The following is a 17,264-nucleotide window of genomic DNA, read 5'->3' as shown; positions in this document are numbered from 1 at the left end:
GGATAGGGTGTCCTTGAGAATGAAATCTTCATTTATGGCTAAAGAAGTTTCAGACTTTAATTTGGGTCAAGCTATTAAACTCCCTGTCTTCTTTCCACAACCTAAAATCAAGGGAGAAAGTATTTTGCTTATGCTGGAAATCCACAAGCAACTGAAATACCATTTGACCAGAGCAAAATCCTTCTGGAATGCTGATTAACTGTTTGGTTCCTGTAAAGGAAAGAAAAAGAACAACTTATTTTAAAGCAGACAGTTTCCAAATGATTGTCTCATGCTATTTCTTGTTATTCTCACCATAATAAGTTACTTCAGGCAGAGTTAGAGCCCATTGTAACAGGACCTTGGCTGCTTCTGTGACTTTTTTGGAAAGTGGTAGACTATAGAGCAGTTTCTGGAGGCAGCAACATTGTTTTTTTTTTGCATACCTATAGAAAACATTGCAAACTGGGATTCATTCTCCAAGAACAGAACATGCTTTGCTAGACCCATTCTCCAGGCCTTCTGGAGCCTCACACTCCCTCCTCCCTATCTATCTAAGCTTTGGTTGTTTGCCCATACAGTTTAGACTACTGCTATAGTTATCCAATGATGAATGTAATACAGTTGCATAAAGTAAACTTACCATAACAGTAGATGATCAAATAGATCACTGTTGCAGTAGCCAGTCCTTCCCTCCACCCCTGTATTTTATGAGGGGGGGTTTAGCTAGGAGTGGACCTTTTCATATTTTCGTAGCAGGTCAAGTATTCTCAGTGTTCTAGTCTACCCTTTTTCCCGGCAAGAAAGCTCTGAAGGGTTTGATGCATAAACTACTGCTTCCCTTTGGCTCTCCTGAATCCCAGTAGCAGTTAGGACACTTGGAAAAAGACCTACAGCTTTGAAGACTAGCTGGCTGTTCATGTAGCTAGCGAGATGTAAATCATACATCTTTGACTGCTGAAACTGTGATCTACTCAAACATCTACTGTTAATTGTAAGTTTACTTACACAACTGTACTTTATCAATATAACTCTTCTTTTCTTATGCTGACTTTATTTGGTATATTGCTGCTGTTCACTGCCTCATGCATGTCTGATTAGCTGTGCTTCTCTGTGCAGTGACATCCTTGAAATTTAGAAGCAAACAGTTGAGCAGCTATTTTCTTAGAATCCTGACCAGAGAGTCCAAATCCAATACAATTATTTCTAAAGAAAGCATTGAATTCCTAATGGGTAATGACTGTGCTATGGAGGAAAGGTATACCGTTGCTAAATTTCTGGATTACATTTTTAGTCCGTACTGCAGGCTTAATGGTTGGTATTCATTAATACTGATTTTGTAAAACTTGATGTTATGTAGTCCAATCTTGCCTACATTCTTACCCGTGTGTTCGGAGCCGAATGTCGGCTCCGACTCGGCCAAAACTTTTCTAGCTCGAAGTCTTTCTTTTGGCTGGGCTAAGATGGTATCCCATGCTGCACTGCTCTATATCTCCAGATCTCGTTTGCCGCTCGTGTAGCTCGGACGTGGTCTCGCTCTTGGCTGTGGCTAAGTACCCCTTTTTTCTTCATTGTTAGAGAATTGGTTGCAAACAAAAAGCTATTTTAATAGCTATTGTGTGTTCTGGTCTTGTATGGTGGAAAAGTTTTGTGTTTGATCGTTTTTTCTGTGGTATTCCACTAGCTGTTCCAACGGGCTAGGCCCGTTTCAGTTAAAGGACCTAGTCTGTCCCTTGCTTCCTTGTGTTATATATTTTTTACAGGTCTGAAACCATTTAAATTAGAGGTTTTAGTCTTCCCCTCCTGTGTTGTGCCTAAGGATCGTTTTAGTTAGAGATCTTGAGGTTCTCGTTTGTGGTTGTGTTTTTCCCGCCTTGTGACTGTTTTCCCATACTGTTGTCAGTTATTGTTGTGTTTGTTGCTTTGTTGTAGCTAACTATGTCCAAAGATCCTAAGGAGCACAAGCCCTCGGGCTTCAAGAAATGCTCTAGGTGCAGCTATAAAATGTCCATTACCGATGGACATTTTGTCTGTGTGTATTGTCTGGGAGCAATCCATCTCCAGGAGTCGTGCAGTTTCTGTCATGCGTTCAGTCCAAGAGTTCTTCAGGAAAGGAAGAATAAGTTGATTTTGAAGATACTTCTGAAACCCTCCTTCGAGGAGGGTCTGGAAACTGCTTCTAGCTCCAAGACAAAATCTTCGAAATCTAAAAAGAGATCTCTGGCTCCATCAGTCTCCTCGGAGTCACCGGAGAAAATAGCAAAGTCTGCTTCGACATCCTCGGCTCCATTGTCCTCGGGGCCGCAGGAAGTGTCTGTGGTTATGGAACCAGCATCGGCTCCAATAATTTTGGAACCTATTCGGAGCCAATCGCCTAGCATTAGGCCAGCATCACCTCCTCGCAGGTCCCCTTCGGAGAGGAGGTCTCGATCTCCCTCTCTATCCTCTAAATCTTCCAGGACCTTATCAGATATGGACGTCGATAGAGTGGTGCAGAGACTCCTTCAGTCACCAGTTTTGGCAAAATTGTTCTCTGTTCTGACCGAGTCGGCTCCAGAGCCCATCCTTCAACCTGCTTCGATACTTCCTCCTCCGAGCGTATCTCAGCTTTCGCTGCCAGAGCGCTCGGCTCCATGTGATGTCCCTAGGTCAGTTCCGACAGCCCTGCTGGCTTATCAGTGCCGACGTCAGCTCCAACTCCGTCGGCGCCGTCTACGGGATTCAGGACTCAGGATTCTTTGGTTGGACCCAAGGGAGAGACTTCGGGACACCTATCGGTTCCTAGTCTCCCTCTTGGTGCTTCGGCTTGGGGAAGTCTGACTCTTGTCGTGGTTTCAGGGGCTGGTCACTCCTCGGACTCAGGGGGACCGAGCTTCGAGGCCATGCGGAGTGCGCTGGCCAGGTTGTCAGCGGCATCATGCGGGTCGGTCACTCTGTCCCCTACTACACCGATGCAGGCCTCTGATTGCCATCTATCTCTAGACAGCAAAGCCCCAAGGCCTCAGGGTACCCCCATGAGTGGTCCCCACATTTCTGAGGGCCTCTCAGAGTCCTTGCCTGAGGAGCCACCCAGAAAGAAGACTTGCAAGAGGAAGCACATAGATTCCTAGGATGAGTTTCTCACATCAGACACCAACCTCGAGGAATCGGAGGAGTCCCCCAAGCCATCCTCTGAGGATGTTTCTTTCTCTGACATCCTAGAGATTTTGAAACAAAGAGGTGACTGGCCATCCAAAGCCCCCTCTGAGGAGTAGTCTGTCTTTCTGAAGGCCTTTGGTGCTCAGCCCTCCGCCTCCTGTGTATCTCCACCTTTCGACAAGCTTCTGGATTTGGTCTGTCAAAGGGTGTGGGAAACCCCTGACTCTGTGGAACCAGTCCCCAGGACACCCAATAAATTTTTGTCTGCTCCTCCTGGTAAGGAATTTCTGTCCAAGGGAGTCCCTGTGAATGCAATGGTGGTGGCAGTGGCCACTCAGAAAGAATTAGCCAAGACTTCTTCCACCGTCCATCCCCCTTTATCAAGGAGTCTAGGACCATGGACAGGTACAGGAAGCGTACCCTCTCTTCAGTGACCTTTACCTTACGGTCGCTGAACTATTTATCTCACTTTACACGGCTCCAGAGAGGTCTCCTCAAGGAGCTTGGAGATACTCTCATGGGTAACGTTTCTGAGGCGGTGACCCAGATGATTAACGCTCAAATGTCTACCCTCAATTCTATCGTTAACTCCTCCATGAAGCTGATCTCATATGCAGCCGATGGCACGAGTAGGGCAGCAAGTTCAGGAGTTGCTCTTAGGAGACAGGCCTGGATGCACCTTTGTCATTTCGCGGAGGCCTTCAAGTCTTCATTCACCGATGCCCCTTTCGATGGTTCCTCTTTGTTCGGAACCAAGGTGAAAGACACCCTCACCAGGTACGAGCTGGAGGGAAAAACTCTGTCTGTTGTAGGAGTCCGTTTTTCCCTTCCCTCTAGGCCTTATCCCAAGGCCCAGAGGGGTGGCAAAATGTGGTTCAAGAAATCACAGAGGTTTTTTCCCGGTGCACAAGGTGAGCCCCCTGCAGAGGCAGAGGAGGGGGTGGTTATTCAGGGAGATGCTGCCCTAGAGGCAGAGGAGGCCCCCGCAACTCGGGAGACCATGATTCCTTTCGTGGTTCTCCCTACCGCTGCTCCTGATGGGAGGCCCGACTGTGCATTTCCGGAGCCAGTCGGGGGTCAAATCTCTTTATACCCGGAGGCCTGGCAAGACATCACCCAGGACCAATGGGTTCTACGAATAATTTCCGGAGGATATGTCATCCCCTTCTCATCAGATCCCCCTCCAGTCAAGAAAACCACAGATGTTCCACCCATTCTAAGGGATTAGGCAGTTTCAGAAGTTTCAAAGCTGCTAGAAAAAGGAGCCATCCAACATGTCCCGTCTGACCAGATTGGATTAGGGACTTACTCAAGATTGTTTTTGGTGCCGAAAAGGACAGGGGACCTGTGACCCATATTAGATCTCAGCAAATTGAGCACCCACATGCAAAAGTCCAAGTTCCGAATGGTCACATTGCAGTCTATTCTCCCATTGTTGGGAAAAGAAGTGTGGATGTGCTCCATCGACCTCAAGGATGCTTACTACCACATCAAGATGGACAGGGCATCCAGAAGTCACCTACGCTTCCGGCTGGGAGCCAGTCATTTTCAGTTTCGAGCCCTGCCCTTTGGTCTCACCACAACCCCCAGGGTGTTTACCAAATGCATGGCAGTGGTGACTGCTCACTTGAGACGTCAGGGATTCCAAGTGTTTCCATATCTGGACAACTGGCTCCTTACTGCCACCACCAGGCATCTACTAATTCAGACCAGGGATGCTACTATAAACCTATGTCAACAGCTGGGCATCACATTGAACTGGGAAAAATCTGCCTTGTTGCCCTCACAGCGTGTCACTTTTATAGGCGCAGAACTAGACACCATCCTCATGCGGGCATTTCTACCACAGGAAAGAATCAGAGTCCTACAACAACAAGTTCATGCCTTGCTCCCCCTGAGAAGAGCAAAGGCAAGATGGGTCCTCCAACTATTGGGGACAATGGCTGCGATGATTATGTTAGCCCCTCTGGCATGGTTGCATATGAGACTCCTTCAGTGGCTACTTTTTGCCCAGTGGTCTCTCCAACGTCTTCCACTTTCTTACCCTATTCTACTCATGGACAGGTGCAGACAGGATCTCAGTTGGTGGCTTCGCACCGACAACCTGAATGCAGGAATGCCACGGTGACCACGGATGCCTCCCAGATGGGGTGGGGGGGCATTATCTAGGCAGGACACTCTAAGGCACATGGCAAGAGCACGAGATGCATCTGCGTGTCAATGTCCTGGAGATTAGAGCTGTGTTACTAGCGTTGCAAGCACTTCAGAGCTTTCTTCCTCTCAGGACTATTGCAATCCACTCAGACAAATATGTCAGTGGTGTGGTATCTGAACAAGCAGGGGAGGAACCAAGTCTTATCCCCTTTGAAGAGAGGCCATGCGAGTGTGGCAGTGTCTTCCCAATGTTTTCTGGTGGCAACGCACATTCCGGGGAAGTCCAGTGTGATCACAGACAGGCTAAGCAGAGCTATTTTGATGCCTTACGAGTGGTCCCTGAACTTTCAAGTTGCGGAACAGATCTTCCGCAGGTGGGGTCAGCCTTGCTGCGACCTCTTTGCCAGCCCCCTCAATGCCAAATGCAGCAGCTACTTCACGTTGATCCCCCCTCAGGGGGAGTCACCCAGGGACACTCTAGTCCGCGATTGGCCCGCCGGTCTACTATATGCCTTCCCTCCGGTTCCCTTGGTGTCAAAGGTTATTCAGAAAGTGCAAGTCTTGGGAAGCAGAATGATTCTGATTGCTCCACACTGGCCTCGTCAAATTTGGTTCCCCTTTCTCCATCCCTGTCTCATGGGTGCTCCTTGGATTCTGGACCCACAACCAGACTTATTGACACACATGTCAGGGCAGCTCCATCCCTCTCTTCGGACCCTCCGGTTAATGGCCTGGCTACTCCACTTCCGTCATTAGTTAGGCTTCATCATTTCTCACCGGAGGTGGTTCATATTTTATCTTCCTCTCATAAGCCCTCCACCAGGAAGATTTACTACAGTAAATAGAAGAGGTTTTCAATCTGGGCTCATACCCAAAAGACTGACCCTTACACGGCTCCAATTTTGTCTGTATTGGAGTTCTTGTCTATGCTCTTTAACCGGGGTTCAGCGGCCGAAACCATTAAAGTCCAGTTGGCAGCGATTTGTACCTTTCATGTCGCAAACGAACCTAGTCTGATGGCTCATTGACACTGTAAGGCTTTTCTGAAGGGCACTCTGTTACTTCGTCCTCCGGTATCGGAACCTGTTATTTTTTATTTATTTTTATTTATTTAACATTTGTTGACCGGGAAAGTCCGACTAGGTTCCACAGATCCTGTTTTCAGCGGAGGCCTGGGGAGAAATGCTCCAGAAGCATGTCTTTAGAATGTGGGAGGAAACCGGAGTACCCGGAGGAAACCCACGCGAATGCAGGGAGAACATGCAAACTCTTCACAGAAGGCACCCCAGCCGGGAATCGAACCAGAGAACCTCTTGCTGTGAGGCGACAGCATTAACTGCTGCACCACTGCTCCACCCGCCGTCATGCCTTGGGATTTAAACTTTATTCTACAGGCTCTTACTTCATCCCCCTTTGAGCCTGCAGCCACTTGTGATTTAAAATTCTTAACTTGGAAGACTGTCTTTTTAGTAGCCATCACGTCAGCCAGACACATTTCAGAGCTTCAAGCCTTATCAATCAAACCCCCTTATTTGATTTTTCATAAGGACAGGGTTTCTCTCAGACCTTAACCCTTCCTTTCTTCCCAAAGTGGCGTCAATCAGTAACCTTAATCTATTGAATTGCCAGTGTTTTTTCCCCAGTTCTCCAACAAGGCAGAATTTAAATTTCATCACTTCTGATCAGCTGTTTGTTTCCTTTTCGGAAAACAGAATTGAGTCTCCTGTCTCCAAAGTCACGCTGTCCAGGTGGATCTCCAGTTGCATTTCTTTCATTTATTCCTCGGGGTAAAGATTTACCGTTTCCGGTGAAGGCTCACTCTACTCGGTCTGTATCTGCATCTACAGCCTATCAGGCCAGATTGTCTATGGATGATATTTGTGCTGCGGCTACTTGGGCATCTCCTCACACCTTTGTTACTCATTACAAATTGGATGTGGTATCTAGGGGCAGGTCTTCATTTGGTTCCACAGTACTCAGGAGTATTTTCCACTGAGCCTCCCAGGATTTAGGTGCTAGGGACGCTGTCCCACGGGTAAGAATGTAGGCGAGATTGGACTACATACTCACCATAACGTTCGATGTATGTAGTCCATCTCGCCTCACATTCCTACTTACCCCCCTCCTTCCCCCTTCCTGAAGGATCTGGAGGTTAGGTCTGGTTTCAGAGCTCCCTTCATTCTTGGTTTGTTCTTCCTTTCCTTGGCTGTAGTTATGCATGGAGAATGAGTGCTGGTGTTCGCAGCAAACTAGGTCTGGAGATATAGAGCAGTGCAGCATGGGATACCATCTTAGCCCAGCCAATAGTAAGACTTAGAGCCAGAAAAGTTTTGGCCGAGTCGGAGCCGACATTCGGCTCCGAACCCAGGGGTAAGAATGTGAGGCGAGATGGACTACATACATCGAACGTTATGGTGAGTACATAACTTCTTGTTTTAGGCACTCTCCATTCGTTTTTGGCCACTGTAATGAACTTTTCTTTGCAACATAATAGACATTATCTGGAAATGGAGATCCCTGTACTAATACCCTGGGACCTGTAATTACTTTTTTTCATATCAAAGTTATGTTGGGTCTGTCCATTGAAATTTTTGTTAGTAGATGGATGTAGCCACATGACAGGTTATAATGAAAAGGCATACCTCCATGCCAGAGATGTCAGAGTTGGTCATTGCTCTTTGTATACAGTGAAACTAAACAGCAGATCTGATATTATCTATTTCATTATTTCTCATGACTGGGTCTTGCATCTGATGTCAAATCCGATCTGGCACGTCACAGATATAGATCTAAGGCTCAAACTCCTCTCTCCCATAATCCCCTTCTACATTCTACTCCTCAGATCTCGTTTGCCATGTTTCCGGATGGACGTGATTCCTGGCTCAGAGCTGCCTATTTCGATTTTGTAAGAATTCTTTTAAAATAAGGCCTTTGTTTTTGTTAAATTCAGGTAGTTATTTTTATCTATCCTCCCCTCCCTTTTTTAGCTGGCCACTGGCATTAGGGTTTAGTTAGAATTCCCTCTTTTCCTTAGTCGGCACTTGGCACCTTTTTGGTTTTTGATTTAACTGTGTCAGGGTTAGTTGTATTCTTTAACTGGTAGTAAAATTTCTTCCTTTTGGTAGTTAACTATTGTCTGCATTTTGTGCATTTTGCTGTGCATGTGTGTGTGTCTTTGATTGTCAGGTATGACAAATCTACTGCTTTTAAAAGGTGCTCTTCTTGTGGGTGTAAGATGCCCAAATTCTGATGCCCACAAGAAGTGTGTTTATTGTTTTGGCACCAACCATCTCAAGGCTGATTGCTGTGTATGTGCGGCATTTAACCCTCAAGTGCTGGCGGACCAACGAAACAAATTACTGCTGAAGGGCATGGCTCAAGGGAGGTGCTTTTGTCTGTGGGTCCTTATCGTCTTTGGGCCTTAAGAAGTCCAAAAGGAAAGCCTCAACTGTCTGCCTGGGTGCTTCTCCTTCTATGTGTCAAAAAAGACCTAGGCTTTCAGATCAGAGATCCTGGATCTGAAACTGCCTCTGGCCATCTCAGATCCAGTGTCTCAGGATCCATTGGTAGGTTCTGACATCTCTTTGGATTGGGGGCCCTTGGATCCAATTGCAGTTAGGCCACCCTTAGATCCATTGGCTCCTTCAGATTAGAGGAGGGTGGTGCAGCAGGTGTCAGATATGACATGTTCATCAGATCCAATATTACGTTTTGAAGGCTCTCCTTCAGGATCCACCAGGGATCCGAAGCACTCAGCTCCTAGGCATCAGAGCTGATCTTCAGATTGGGGGGCATCGTAGGTCTTCTTTGGGGTCCAGGCTTGCTTCCTTGGCTGCATCTACCAATTCTTTGGCTTCCTCTAGATTCTCCAGGAGCCTTTTGCCCACAGATGTAGACAGGATGATGAGGAGCTTTCTCGGGGCCCAAATAGAGATGGGTCTCTTGGCATCTTCAGCCCACTTGGGTTCGGCAAAATCCCCAGCCTCAAGGTTGCCTTCTTCTCTTTCAGTTCTCCTTGTTTCGGAACTCCAGGACCTGTTTCACCTGAGGGAGGCATCAACAGGTCTAGGAATGCATGCTTTTCTGTTTACATCAGAATCCCTAACCTCCTTGATTCCATTGCCATTGGATCAGAGTGAGTCTCGGCTCCGAGAGATAAGTGCCATTTTGCTGGGGAGGGGATCAAGTCTGGGCTTGTCAGATCAGTCCCTTCCTTTATGGGCCTCAGCCCTCAACAGCTCGAGGCCGGTACTATCCAAAAGACTAGGGCCCAGGGTTGGCCTCACTCCTTCATCCCAGGTGGTTTTGGCTACTGGGGTTGGGGAGGGAATTTCCTTGAGTTAGTTGTCCTTTTGGGTGGTAGAGCAGACTTTCTGCAGGTCTGGAGCATTGTCCTCCCCTCTACCAGGTACGTCACAGCCCATCACTTTTTTGACTCCTGAGCCCATCCATCATGTCCAGGGTCAGTCCTACCAAGATAGCCTTCAGGCAGCATCTAAACCCCATAGGGTTTCCCTCTCTTCCAAGTCCTCCCCTGAGCCCCACACAGAGGAGGTGCCATGGAAGAGAAAGTGCAAGAGAGGCACTTGGACTTGCCCATGGAGTCTATGATGCCTCTGCACTGGCCCATTAATCAAGGAGCCTCAATCCTCACCACTAACACCAGTGAGGAACATGCACATTGGGAGGATGACAAGTACACACACAGTAAAGTACAATTTCCCTTAAGAGCACACAGAGTTCACAGTCAGTCTGGGGCTGGTTTCTCCCTCTTTCTCCAGATCCCCAATAAAACTCCTCACTGCTACAGCTATATGGTTAAGCGCTCAGCTGAGTGGTCAAGCCAAAACCTCCAGCACCCTCTCTGTCCAGCCAGTGCTTTGTATCCCTGCCCAAGTAGCTGATACACACACACACACACACACACACACACACACACACTTTGAGATTTGATTTATATACAAACACTCCTGGGGAAGGCTGGCACAGGTTCACTAGCTATGCCCCCTTCTGCCTAGATGGTAAGGTAGAAATAACTGCCACCAACCACCCTTACTTATCAGCTACTATAAGGCCCGTACAAAAGGATGACCAATGATACTGTGCAATGTTACTATTATCCAAATGGTAAGTGTGACCAACAGGAAAGCTATTTGAGTGGCCTGCACAGTGTCACCACATACATATGCAAGTACCCTAAGAGCTTAAATATCTCTAAACAAACCAGCCACAATTAAAAGGTTTAAATATATTTAATAATAAATGCACATGACAATACTCAGTAACTCAACACAGTGACAACAGAGTTCAGAATCACAGGAAATATTTTAAAACAACATTGCAGGACAGTCTCACATAAATACAGAAAACATCTAGAATAATCTTGCTATATTCATATCTATCTCTAAGACAAATAACTGTAAACTAATACTTACTATTAGCAAGGCAGAAGTGCTGATGAGAGGATGTTTCTAGGTCCAAAGACAAATACAAAATGCACAGACTCACTCTCTGAGATCAGCAGGGCACACTGTGGTTACATTGTTGAAGCTCAATACATAACATACAGTTTAACACACACTTCTGCACCAGCAGTTTAATACACACATAACATATAGTTCTCTTACATTTGTAAGACAAGCCTTGGATCATATTAGTGTTCACAAATGACATATGATTATTTACAAAATTCCAGATAGCTAGGCTGGCAGTATCATATTTCTGTGTAAATCATATTAATATTTTCAAGTGACATATAATTATTTACAAAATTCCTGCTAGCGGGCAGCATTTCGGTTTGTCACAGAGCCCCTCATGGAAGACACAGATTTTGATGAGGGGGGACAGGTCCCCCAGGTCTCTGCCTGACAGTGTCTTTTTTGGAGACATTCTGGAGCTGTTAAAGCATAAAGGCGGGTGGTCTTCCCAACCCCCTACTTCAGAGGAATCTGTGTTCCTGAAGGCTTTTGGGATGGGCCTATCTACTTCCTGGGTCCCCCCTCCCATTGCGGATGCACTCATCAACCTTATTTCGAGGAGGGCATGGAAGGAACCTGACATCCAGAAACCGGTCCCCAAGAAGGCTGACAAATTCTTGCGCCTTCCTTCAGACATGATGCATTGTAGCAAAGGCAATTCCAGCTGATGCCTTTATGGTTACCTCAGCCACCAAAAAGAAGCTGGCTGAACAGAGCTCCACCATTCATCCCTGGAACAGGGAGTCTCTGGCAATAGACAGACACATGAATCACATCTATGCCTCAGCCACATTTGGTTTGAGAGCTGTTAACTATTTGGCGCACTTTATATGCCTCCAAAGAAACCTGGTTACTGAACTAACCAGTTCTCTTTCAGAGTTGATGTCTGCGGAGGACCTCAAGAAGGTCTCTTCCTGGCTCACCACTCTATCATCTCTTGCAGCTCCTCGATGAGGTTAATCTCTAATGCTGCTGAGGGTACCTCTCAAGAAGCCTGTGCAGGCATTGTTTTGAGGCATCATGCATGGATGTGGTTGTGCAGGTTTGCAGAACCCTTCAAGGTATTTTCCACGAATGTCCCTTTGATGATTCTTCACTTTTTGACCTGTCAGTCAAGGAGACTTTGACCCACGGTGAGCAGGAAGGGAAGATGCTGTCGGCAGTAGGGATCAGGTTTTCTACTCCCAAAGGTCCTTTTCCAAGAACTAGTGGGAAGGTAAGAAACTTTGGTTCCAAAAGTTGCAGAGTTCCTTCCAGGATGCTCCAGACGATTCTTCTTCCATGGGCAGGGGAAGAGTGTTCAATGGTAGATGCTGCCATAGAGGCAGAGGGAGTCTGTAGAAAAGGGCTACTGAGAACCTTTCTCCGAGAAGCCTTTCAGTGCCCCTGAGGTGTTGCCCAACTGTTTTGTCCTGGAGACAGTCAGGGGTCGGTTCTCGTTGCACCCAAACACCTGGACAGCCATAACAAATGATCAGTGGGTGCTCAATATCATATCCAGGGGTTATTACATTCCCTTTTCCCAACCTCCTCCAAGTCCCAAGGGAGTTCTGCCTGATGCGCCACCCAGTCAGAGAGAATTTGCCCAAAGAGAAATTTTAAAACTTCTAGAAAAAAGAGCCATCCAGGAGGTCCCAACAGGGCAAAGAGGGTCCAGAACTTATTCTCGCTTCTTTTTGGTGCCAGAAAAGACTGGCAACCTGCGTCCAGTTTTGGACCTCCGCAAGTTGAACCTGTTTGTTAAGAAGTCAAAGTTCAGGATGGTCACTGTTCAGTCCATCCTGCCACTTTTGTGCAAGGATGAGTGGATGTGCTCCATAGACCTCCAGGACACCTACTGTCACATCAAGATAGACAGACAACTCCAGGAGGTGTCTGTGCTTTCAGTGGGGAGCCATTCATTTTCAATTCAGAGCCCTGCCCTTTGGACTCACCACAAGACCCCCAGGTGTTTACCAAATGCTTGGCAATGGTAGCAGCTCATTTGAGATTGCAGGGATTCCAGGTTTTTCCATACCTGAACCATTGACTCCTCATGGCTCCCACAAGGCATCAACTAATATTAGCTATTTGGTACCTGTTTGGAGACCTTTAACAAGTTAGGCATTATGGTCAATATAGCCAAATTGAAACTGACTCCTGTGCACACTTTAGAAATTATAGGAACCCAGCTAAGCATAGTGACAGAAATTGTAGCTTTGCCCCCTCAGAGAGTAGATTTGCTTAGGCAAAAGTTCAAGACGATTCTGGAGGTCCCTTTGCTGCAGGCACATCTCATTGTCAAGGATCTGAGGTCCATGTTAGCAGCTTTCCTTCTTTTACCTCTGGCCAAATATTACATGCGAGTACTCCAGTGGACACTAGCAGCCCAGTAGTCCATTCTCTGTCATCCCATGTCTATGCTGATACAGCTGACACCTATTCGCAGGTGGCGTCTTCAGTGGTGACTTCTTTCAGAGGATCTCTTCCAAGGCTAGCCACAGTGATAAATGATGTTTCTCTGCTGAGGTAGGGGGGGGGGCTATTTTCGTGGCAGAATGGTCCAAGGCACTTGCTCCCCTACATAGACCAAGTTGCACATAAATGTTTTAGAGATGAGAGCAGTCCACCTGACATTGCAAGCCTTTCAGGATTGCCTTCCTGTGAGGATGATTGCAATTCATACAGACAACATGTCAGTTGTCTGGTACATCAACAAGCAGTGGGGAACACGTTCTTAACAACTGTGCAGAGAGGCCATGAGAGTGTGGGAATGGGCGATTTCTTCCAGTCACTTTCTTCTTGCAATGCACATACCTTTGGAGTCCGACGTGTTGGCAAACAGACTCAGCAGGTCCATGTTGAGCCCGCACGAGTGGTCCCTCAACACATCAGTGATATCACAGATATTCGGCTAATGGGGCCAACCTTACTACAACCTCTTTGTGTCCCCAGTGAACAACAAATATAGCAGGTATTTTGCCATGATCCACCTGAGGGGTAGTTCCCGAGGGATGCTGTAGTCCACAATTGGCCTCCAGGTCTCCTTTATGCATATCCACTGATCCCGTTTATCTCCAAGGTACTGCAGAAAGCCCACAGACTGAAGTGTACTATGATCCTCATTGCCCCTTTCTGGCCTTGTCATGTATGGTTTCCCTTCCTATAGTCTCATCTGAAGTATCCTCCATGGATACTAGATCCCACACTGGATCTCATCACTCATCCCTTGGAACTGCAAACACAAAACCTTCGATTCCTTCATCTAACCGCATGGTTTCACCACTTCCCATGATACTAAGAGAGTCCAGGCTGGCCTCCCCTGTTAAGAAAATTATTCTGGCCTCCCACAAACTGTCGACTCAAAAACTCTGCAGTAGTAAGTGAAAACGTTTTTCCGTTTGGGTTATGAAAGAAACCTTGACCGCTTCTCTGCTCCAATGTTGCATATTCTTCTGTCTTATCATCCCTTTACCAAGAAGGTGTCATTTTCTCTGCAGTAAAGCTGCAGTTGGTGACCATTTCCATCTTTCATGTTAATAGGGAGCCTGTCTTTTCTTCAGGGCTATGCAATGCCTTTATGAAAGGTGTTTTTCTCCTCAGGCCCCCCTGTCAAAGATCATTCTCCCCTTGGGATTTGACTATGATGTTGCAGTCTCTCATGCAAAGCCCATTCGAGCTGGGTCATTCCTGTGATATTAAGTCCCTGTCCTGGAAGACAGCCTTTCTTGTGGCCATAACTTCAGCTAAGAGAGTCTCAGAATTGCAGGCTTTGTCATCCAAGGTACCATATATAATTTTTCACAAAGACATGGTGGCTTTGAGAACTAATCCTTCTTTCATATCCAAGGTAGCCACTGAAAGTAATATCGACCAGTCTTTTGTTACCTGTCTTTTTTCCAAATCATTCCAACAAAGGGGAATATCTCCTCCGAACTCTGGATATACGTAAGAGTTACATTTTTACTTGCACTGTAATTAGACGTTGGTGTTGAATGTTAATTGTATACAACTGAAAGGTTACCATTTTTTCCTGAAACAAAAATTAAGGAGTAAAACTTAATTATTTAAACCTTTCAAGAACTCTCAGTTGTTTGTAGCATTCTCTCTGAGCAGACACAGTCAGGAAGTGTCTAAGGTAACAATTTCCAAATGGATTTTAAACTGTATTTCCACTGTTTATTCTCTCAGGAACCTGGAGTTACCTTGTCTGCCTAGGGCTCACTTTGATTGGTTACTACCTTGTTAGCCTTCTCTGTAAGGGTGTCTATAGACGTCATTTGTGCTATGGCTACTTGGTCCACCCTTATACCTTTGTTTCTCATTACAAATTGGATATTGTCTCCAGAAACAGAGCATATTTTGGTTCCTCTGTGCTAAGGCACATCCTTCCATAGGGCCGCCCAGGATACTATTGTAGCTGGGGATTCTGACCCATTCGTGAGGTATAATGAAATGGATGACATCAGATCAACAGTTATGTACTTACCATAACTTGACATTTCTGTTATCCTGTTTAATTATTCTTCACTTCCTGCCCACCTTCCCCCATCTGTGCTGTGTGGGGGGGATCTGAGGATGCTGGAGTCTTGGGCTCCTGGGCTATGTTTCCCTTGTTTAAAGGTTCAGATACATATTTTGTTCCTGCAGCAAACTGATCTGAGGGTTAGAGTGCAGAAAAGGATTATGGAAGAGGGTTGAGCCTTGAATCTATGTCTGTGAAGCGCTTGATCGGATCTGACGTCAGATCCAATACCCAGGCATGAGGAATAATGAAATAGGATAACACAGATGCTAAGTTATGGTAAGTTCATAACTGTTGTTGCATTCAAAACGGGTCTGTTGTAACACACCATTATAGTGAATCACCCAGCAGAACTGAACTATTCAGTTAATTTAGAGCACTTGTTTCCATTGTTTTGGATTAATGGGTTTCTACCTGTAATTAGACGTTGGTGTTGAATTGTTAATTGTATACAACTAAAAGGTTACCATTTTTTCCTGAAACAAAAATTAAGTAAGGAGTAAAAACTATTTAACAGTTAAACTTCCATAAATATAAAAGTGGATGTACACTGTTTTGCTTTCTTTTTTTTCCCTCTCATCCCTGCATTTATTACTGTTGCTCAGATACAAATACCAAATGTTAATGAAATTAATGTTTTATTGAGGCTTAGAAATGGTGAGAGAATATATGTTTCTGAAACAATTTATGCATGTATTGTCCTGGTGTAAACTTGGAATTCTTACATAAAAATATATATAAGATTATTTTCTGATTTTCAGATGTGGGATGATATAAGAATGTGTTCGTTTCCAGAAGAGTTGATTAGTACGTTTGGCTTGGAGGTATTGTGATAAATTTCATTATTGCTTTCACACTTGCATATTTGGTAAATGGAATTTTTTGTAACTGTTCACTTTACTTGTTTCAGTCAAAGTTAATCAAGAAGATGCTCGCTGAAAACCCAGACAACAGACCAAACCCATCTGATATTCTAACTGATGCTCAAAATTTTTTGAATATTTTTGACAAAACACAGCAAACAACACTTTAACCAAATAGGACTTCAGTGAAATGACAGCTAATCGGACATTTTGTTACAGTCAGTGAACTAATAATGAAGACATCCTAAAACAATTTAAATAAGCAACACTTAAAAAGAAGTGACAGTTGGTCAGAACTCAAGTCACATGAACATCTCCTCCCTGCAGTATGTTTTCCATGAAGTAGTGTGAATTTGTGCACTTTAGCAGCTGCATACAGCCACGTTTCTGAGCTCCATTGGATGTACTTACAGTAATTTTGTGGCTACATTCTGTGGTACTGCAATCAGTAGAAATATAGTCTGGTACTTGCTGACAATATCATGTTTCTGTCATTTTATGTACTTTTGGCTTGTCCTGCATTCAAATCCACACTGGGTGGAAGATCTTTTCCAGAATGGGATCTACAGTACTGGAATCGCCTGCCTAATGAAGTCATAAAATAAGAATGCAGTGAGAATTCTAAAAAAAAAAAAAGAAAAATGTAAAGAGAACCACATTTGCCTATTTCATCTTGCTTTTGCTATGACTTGACATGCATTGTCTACGGATGAATTAATCTCCCTTACTGTACCTTATATTGCTGTTTTTGTTCACTCAAACCACTGTAAATACTGTGGTTTGTTTGTTTAAAATTGTTGATGCAAATTGATTGTATAATGCTGTATGAGCCCGGGTTATGACTGAAAAGGATTAGTGGACCAGTTTACCCACCCGGTCATCAGATATTAAATAAATAAATACATACATACATAAACTTAATAGAGTTGATCACATTGCAAAAGTCATATCACACTATTTCTTCCGGAATAACATTATTGCTTTTGACATTGTACAATTGTGTGTGTGTATACATATATATGTATATATATATATATATATATATATATATATATATATATATACACACATACACACACACACACACACACACACACACACACACATATATATGTGTGTGTATGTGTGTGTGTTTGTATTTCTGATTTA

General features: G+C 45.0%; 1 protein-coding gene across 2 annotated transcripts in view; it reads left to right on the top strand.

The window, feature by feature from the left end:
• Positions 1-17,031, top strand: part of EIF2AK2 (eukaryotic translation initiation factor 2 alpha kinase 2) — a 1,554,704-nt gene extending 1,537,673 nt beyond the window's left edge. For both annotated transcript variants that reach the window (XM_044057939.1, XM_044057874.1), the window contains 2 exons: positions 16,014-16,076; positions 16,163-17,031. In XM_044057939.1, coding sequence (XP_043913874.1) covers positions 16,014-16,076; positions 16,163-16,285 — 186 coding nt within the window. In that variant the 3' untranslated portion in view covers positions 16,286-17,031. The remainder of the gene's footprint in view (positions 1-16,013; positions 16,077-16,162) is intronic.
• Positions 17,032-17,264: the final 233 nt, after the last annotated feature.

Source organism: Protopterus annectens, chromosome 1.part0 (genome assembly GCF_019279795.1).
Source record: "Protopterus annectens isolate FY-2018-M chromosome 1.part0, PAN1.0, whole genome shotgun sequence".
Taxonomy (NCBI): Eukaryota; Metazoa; Chordata; order Ceratodontiformes; family Protopteridae; genus Protopterus; species Protopterus annectens.
Note: the sequence above shows the minus strand (reverse complement) of the source record. Positions and strands in the feature narration are given on the sequence as shown.